General features: G+C 26.0%; 1 protein-coding gene across 1 annotated transcript in view; it reads right to left on the bottom strand.

Moving 5' to 3' along the window:
- LOC117178035 (long-chain fatty acid transport protein 4-like) overlaps positions 1-7,644 on the bottom strand; it is a 65,713-nt gene extending 58,069 nt beyond the window's left edge. Inside the window, exon 1 of the mRNA XM_033369235.1 lies at positions 7,307-7,644. Coding sequence (XP_033225126.1) covers positions 7,307-7,428 — 122 coding nt within the window. The 5' untranslated portion in view covers positions 7,429-7,644. The remainder of the gene's footprint in view (positions 1-7,306) is intronic.
- Positions 7,645-7,933: the final 289 nt, after the last annotated feature.

Below are 7,933 nucleotides of genomic sequence, written 5' to 3'. Positions count from 1 at the left end.
TCTTGTTAATGAAACAGTCACATTAAAAATTGAACGGATCAACTTGTGAAACTATAAAATGGAATCATCCAATGTTCAGTTTCAAAAATTAATACTCATTGGACCGAATCCATTTCAAATCAGGCAGTGCCCTACACTTGAAATCGCAGAATCTCTCGAGGGCGACATATGTTGCTTTTTAAAGGAAATTAGATGATGCACATTTTTTCCGATTTACAAACAAAATTTTTTCGAAAAAGTTATGCGTGTTTGAATTTTGTGCTTTATTTTTAAAAAACGCATTTTTTCACTAAACTCTTATAACTTTCAGCCTAATTGAGATATTTATTTTTTGCTTTTTGATTCTAATAGCGTTTGTTTTTAACTTGTACTTTGGGAATAAAGATATCCTATTAATTTTTTGCTTGCTATATAACTTTTGTAGCCAGGAGAATTCTTTTCTTTTGTCACAAACGAATTTTCGACTTTTTCTTTGAATACAATGATAGATACGAAAAAATGTTAAAATAAAAGTTAGCACGTCTAAAAAAGTTCTATGAAAAACGTTTCTTGTTCTTTTGCGATATTTTCCCTATTTCACGACAAAAAATTAAAAACTACATTTGTAGGGGAAAAAATTCTCCCGCCCTCAAAAAAGATTAAGACCACATTATGCTACTATGATGCCTTTCTTTTATTAGTAGAAACTTTTAAGAAATATTTAAAAAAATAAAAAAGGTAGGGTTTTCCTGAAATGATACTTTTTTCATGTTCAAAATTTGAAGAAAATAATAAAAAAAGATATTTTTTTTCAAACCCCTAACTTTTTTATTTTTCTAAATATTTTTTTTAAGTTGCTACTCGGAAGGTACAGCATCAAGCGCGCTCAACCATTTTTCAGGCCGAGATAATCGTTTTTTCCTAAACATGTAGTTTTTCAATTTTTTTTGTAAACTATGAAAATATTGCAAAAGAACAAGTGTCGTTCTTCATAGAACTTTTCTAAACGTTAAAACATTTATCTTAACATTTTTTCGTATCTATCATTCTTTCCAAAAAAATGTAAAAAACTCTTTTGTAACAACAAATAATTCTTCAGACTATAAAAGTTATTTAGCAAGCATAAAACCCATAAAATATCCTTATGCTCAAGTATAAGTTTTAAAAAATTGACAAAAATTTAAAGGTGGGCCTTTTCAGAAAATATATTTATAAGTTTTTTCGGAAAAACCGCTACCATTTTGTTCATTTTAAACCTTTCTTTCAATTTTCCGGCGGTTTTAGAAAGAAGACGATTAACGCTACTAGAATACAAAATATTTTAATCAGGCTGAAAGTTACAGAGGCCTAAAGAAAAACTGAAGCTTTTTGAAAAACAAAGCACACAATTCAAATTCAAAACCAAAATTCCCAACCAAAAATAGAATATGGCCATTTATAGATCAAAAATTAGTTTTCAACCAAAACAAACGAATTTTCATTTAAAAAGTTGAATTTTAAACAGATATTTAATATTAACCAACAAATATGAATGTCTAACAAAAAGGTACATTTTCTACAAAAGAAAGAAGAATTTTTATTAATATACATCCCCTTTCAACCAAATTGCTAAATCTCAGAGCCGAAGTTTTAATAAAAATAGTTACATTTTTAACGAAACAATAGAATTTAATCCAAAAATATTAATTTTTAACAGGAATTTTTGAAATAGAAAATTACAATTTCTAATAAAAATATTAATTTTCAACCAAAAATCGAATAGTTAAATTTTTTGATACAAAAATTAATTTTTAACCGAAAAAATGAATTTCCGACAAAAAATTACATTTTTTACTAAAGAGGTGAATATGAAACAAAATGCATGCACGTTTAACTAGACAATATCATTTTTTAATTCAAAATATCCATTTTTAATAAAAAATGGAATGATTAAATTTTCTGATAAGGAAATTTATTTTCAACCTAAAAAAGCGAATGTTGGACAGAAAAGTCACATTTTCCATTAAATGAAGTTTTAATGAATTAGATCAATATATAAACAAGTAGTAGAATTTTCGAACAAAAAATATGAATTTTTAATTAAAAACTTATTCTACCAAAAATACGAACTATCAACAAAATACATCAATTTTAAATAAAATTGTTAAACTTTAAAGCCAAAACGATGAACTATCATCAGAAGAGTTGAATGTTTAACTAAACAATCAAATTAATGTCAAAAATATGAATTTTTAGCAGAAACGTTTATTTTCAATTTAATAGCTTAATTTTCTATTAAATTTTTGAATTCCCAATCAAAAAAATTATTGTAAAAACTTAAAACCAAATAGTTGCGTTTTTAACCTCAAAAGATGAACTTTCAGGTAAGAAAAGTCATGTGCGACCAAAAAGATGAATTTTTCAACAAAATACATGAATTTTGAAATAGAAAATTACAATTTGTAAGAAAAAATATAAATTTTTAATCAAAAATCGAATACTTAAATTTTATGATACAAAAATTAATTTTTAATCGAAAAAAAATAATGCTCAATATGAAAAATTACTTTTTCAACCGAAGAGGTGAATATAAAACAAAATGAACTTTTAAAAATTATTTTAACATTCAAGCAAGTAGTGAAATTTTCAACCAAATAATATGAATGTTTATTCATATACTTGAATTTCCTACCAAAAAGATGAATACTTTACCAAAAAGACGAACTCTCAACAAAATGCATCAATTTTCAATGAAATTGCTGAATTTTGAATTTTAAAAAATTAACAACTATATTAGTTAAATTTTCAACCAAAACCATGAATTTTCAACAAAAATGTTAATTTTTCAACAAAAGTGATCAATTATTAACTAAAAGAATTAATGGATTTTCTACTAAAAAAAAATAATTTTTGAAAAAGAAGTTTAAATTTAAACCAAGTGATTCATCGTTCAGTCAGAAAGATGGATTCTTAACGAAACATTTAAGTTGATATTTCAACCAAACAAGATTTTAATTAAAAATATAAAAAGTTTAATTTTACAAAAAAGACCAAGTTTCCACAAAATACATGTATTTTTAACAAAATATTCTAACTTTTAACTAGGAGAGATCAGAATCTTAATATTGTAAGTTCTGTAACATAAAAGCTTTATAAACGAAATGAATAACAACTTAAATATCTAATTTAAAAAATCTCGTTATCCTTGACAATTATCTAAAGTATACCTGTAAAATAAAAGATTATTTTAACCGGTGGAAATATTAAATGATTCTTTTTTTAAATAAAAAATGTAGAATTTCGGGAATTCACTTATTTTGATAATGTAATAATTTCGGTTAAGAAATATTTTCTGTAGGTAGTTTTATTTATTTATTATTTTTTAAATTAAGAATTTAAAAAAAATTAATTTTCAACCAATTTTGAAAATTTAATTTTTTGGTTCAAATTTCATTTATTTTGCTGACGAACTCGAATGTGATTGTAAATGCAAGTGTTTGGTCCAAAATTAATCTTTTCTTATAAATTCAACAGTATTGTTCCAAAATTATCTGTTTCGGTTAAAAATGCATCTTTTCTCAAAAATTCGCATGTTTAGCTTCAAAACGCAACTCTTTCGTTGAAAATTCTTCCTTTTTGGTAAAAAATGATTTTTTTTTTGTTCGAATATGTAACTATTTTGTTATAAATGGTGTTACCTAAACATTTTTCGCCTATTTTCGTAAAAAATTACTATGTTTCCTAATTATAATTACAATTTATAAATTAAACTTTTATCATGCATATGATAACATTTGTGTATATTTCGAGGTATATTTTAAACATTTTAAATTCTTGATCTTTTCATTTTTTAAAATTCTTAATACTTTGAATGATCTGAAAAAGTCGCTTGAATAATGTCAAATAAATATTCCATAAATTAAAGTGGAATTTCAATGTTTCAATCTAACACAGTTAACCCAATTACTAGTGAGTCGGCAAGACTTTAAAGTGTCCCTAATTGATAAATCGACAACAATTATCAAATGCCTTAAATAAATTATTAATGTAAAATTCTGGACAATCTCCATATTTTAAAAAAGCAATTTGAAAAATGTTAGTTACTTATTAGAAAATGATGGAAGGTCTGAAAAATCCCGAATAATAAAATCCCCGACATTTTAAAATTTCCGGACAGTGTATAATATTACCGAATTGTAAAATTCACAAATGATAAAATTCACAACAGAAAATTACCGGATTATAGGATATCCGAACTAAAAAATTCCCGAATTTAAACATTTCAAAAAATTGTAAACAAATATTATTTATTTAATCAAAATACAGTAATCAATTATTTTTACCAAAAAAATTCTCTTTTGATGTTTATAGTTTTTATAGAATTGTTGTTTGAATTCAAAATAACAATCATTGAACAAATTTATCTTAAATATAAAAAATAACAATCTTCGCAAAAAATCTGTGCTGGATTTAATCCTGCAAATTCGTTCAATTATGGAGATTCAAAATTCAAAAAATAATTTTAAAAAACCTTCAAACATTAGAAATTATTATTTTTTCATATTTGAAATATGTATTTTTAATAAATAACTAATATTTTTTAACAATTCGGCAATTTTGCAATTTGTAAATTTTATTATCAAAAATTTTTCAGTAGTCCCGAAAATAATAACATTTAATTAATTTTGAAAAACACCAGTTTATTAAGTAAAATCAATTACTATATAGAAAATATCATTTTTATATGAATTTGTTTCACTTTATTGGTTACATTCTCTAAAAGTGGAACAGAGATGAAATAAAATCTGCAAAACTGTAAAGAGGATACACTTGAACAACAGTTACGCGAAGAACACGTACTGTTAGGAAATATTATTTACAAAAATCCTGGCTGGAGAATAAAGGAAAAATAACTTTAAAACATTCCTTAATTTTATGTATTATATTCTACAATTTTGTATATTTAGGGATTATAAATAATTAATTTAATGTACAAGTTCATTGTTATATACAATTTATTTTTAAAAGAATCTTGGTATATCAGTTCCTTATAGAAAGAAAAATATTTTTTCCTAAGATCGTTGTAATTTATTATAAAAATGGTGATAGAAGCGAAAAATTGTAATAATTTAAAAAATTATAAATAACTCCTTAGTTTGTAAGCTGTTTGTTAACCTCTTAAGCCTCATGGCCAGACCAATCGACATAGAAAAGTAAATATTGTGACGAGAGTTTTCCATTGAAAGACAATTTTTTTATTTTACAAATTTAAACTTTCGATAGTGTAAATATTTTTTTTAATAATGTGAGGTACAAAAAAACTAAAACTCCACGTGTTGGACCATTTTTTTCGACCCTACTTTTTTTTATTATTAAATTGCATAAATTCCTATTAGACTATCAAAGAATCTTCGCAGGTAATTGGTGGTCAATACACTTGTTGAGTCATGATATTACCATGAAAGAAATGTCCTTGTGACTGCGTTGTTTAAATTATTAATGTTTCAACCAACAATGCACGAAGTTGCTTAAATACATTAAAAAATCCCTTAAACATTCTGCGAAGAAATGTGTGCTTGAATTTCATACAAAACAAATAATTTAAAAAAATTACAAAAATATAAACAAATGAACGACAAAATAGCAATGTTCGGAAATTGCTAGAAACCAAATCTCTGATAAAATGATTTTTCTATGATTTGAAGCATTAAAAATTATATTACTGATCATGCCATTTAAAATAAATAACTTTCTTCATCATTTGAAACCTTCCAGAAACGATTTATTTTAACAATTTTGTTTGTAACTTGAATTTTTTCTTGCCATTGTTTTTACTAATTTAAAAAAAGTGGAATTTTAGAAATAAGGGCTTTTCTGTTTGGGCTGAAATGATTAAAACCATTTTTTATTGCTCGAGGAATTGACCATTATTTCCTTATTTACAAAATTGAAAACAGAGTTCTAAAAATCAGTTTCCGACCAAAGAATAAATAATGCGTGATTTATTAAAATTCAACCATTTTTTTTTTTTTAATTTCAACCATTCGATCATTTTGAAGTTATTACAAATTAACTTCAATGCTTATTCAGAATGTTATTCTATAGGCTAAGAAATATAAAAATTCCTATTGATTTTTCGCAGGCTTCAGTCTTTTCCGTATTGCCCTCTTTTTCACGATGTCCAATTAGATGCCATCTGAATTGATAGAACCCAATAAAAAAATCAATCAATTGTTTTTTAAGCAGAAACTTCAACTTTTTATCCAAAAATCTCTAGACAAAAATGAATTTTTTTATTAAAGATTTACCTGTTTTGCAGAAAATTCGTGTTTTTGGTAGAAATTTTATATTCTCAGTAGAAAAGTAATGTACTTTTCTAAAAATTTGCCTTTTTTTGTAGAAAATTTATCTTTTTGGTTGTAAATTATTCTTGTTTAGTTTATTTTTAATTGTAATATTTTTTTTATTAAAATACCATGTATTACATTTTTTGTTAAAAAGTAATCATTTTGGGTTGAAATTTTCACTGCTTGGTAGAAAGATGAACTACTTCCTTAAAAGTTAATATTTCTTATTTAGGATTCATAGTTTTAGTTGAAAATTTGTTGCTTTTTCTGTTATAAATTTATTTTTTAAACTTAATGTTCAACTGTTTCGTTGAAAACTCAACTGATTAGTTGTTATTGAACTCTTTTGTTGAGAATTATTTTTTTATTGACAAGTATGTCTCCACAATAAAAATGATACTACTCTGTTTTTTGTTAAAAATTGATCTTTTTTATTTCTAAAATGTAAATATTTATTTTTATACATTTAGAAATGAACTAGTTGATAATCCACGTAACTTTTTGAAACTTTCGTCTTTTTCGGCAGAAATTTCAACTATTTGTTTGAAAATGTAGGTATTTTATTGAAAATTCATATTTTTCTGGTAGAGTATTCTTTTTATGATAAGAAATGCAACTGTTTGATTAAGAATTCAACGACTTTTTCAATAGTGGGGTGACTTTTAGGTATGCACAAATATAAAGAATCTATATCGAAACTCAATTTTTCCAACCAATTTATGAATGAAAAGCATGAAAACTTCCGATCTCCTAACGACAATAACTTAAACATTTCCTTTCTCTTCTTCAATTCCCACTGAACCCGCATTGGTTCACCAATTTAGATCAGTAATCTCAGCGAGTAAATTATGAAACACTTCCCGAGAGATGAACCTTGAAGCTTCAATTTTATCCTAAACTGAAGAAGAATCACATTTTTACTCCACATCACTTTCCGACACAGTCAAGCAGCCACGATTAATTAAATAATTAAATAATTAAACGAATGGAAGTTCACTCACAGGAGATCTCTTGGTACGGTCTTATAAAGGATGTAGAAGAACTTCCATCGACTTCCGGTGAAGAGAAAAATACCAAGAAACGCAACAAGTAAGGAAAAAATTATTGTTTGAAATTCTATCATCTCGCTAAGTGCGATCGCACGCAGAATCGACACTAAACAATCGCCAGATCTTGAAAATGACGACGTTGTTCGCGCGCTCGTGAGTTTCAATAAATTAATGATAAGACACGATCCGTTACGACACGCAGCATTCGAGAGCAGTAAAAGGACAGGGACGCCTCAATGACTGACTGAACTGACAAACTCAGTCTGACTGAAACTCACTCGAGTCCTCACTGGAACTCTGAGCTAGCCTTTGGACGCTTTGAACGAACGAAAGGCTCGAATGTACTTCAGTTTGAAGAATATCAGCTGTAGGAGTATCAGACGCACACAGGCGATAGCAATCGTCATCGCCAGGGACGCTGTAATATTGCTGGTACCCGTAGAATAAAATGAAGAAACGTTTTATTTAAGAACAAAATGAAATCTACTTTCTTGTGGACAATTTTATGCAACGAAATCAGATCATGAAAAAGATTCAAAATGAGATTTGTGCTTGATTCTAAACAAATCTATTTAGATT

This window comes from Belonocnema kinseyi, chromosome 8 (genome assembly GCF_010883055.1).
Source record: "Belonocnema kinseyi isolate 2016_QV_RU_SX_M_011 chromosome 8, B_treatae_v1, whole genome shotgun sequence".
Lineage (NCBI taxonomy): Eukaryota > Metazoa > Arthropoda > Insecta > Hymenoptera > Cynipidae > Belonocnema > Belonocnema kinseyi.
The sequence above is the reverse complement of the archived record's forward strand: the minus strand, read 5'-3'. Positions and strand labels throughout refer to the sequence as shown.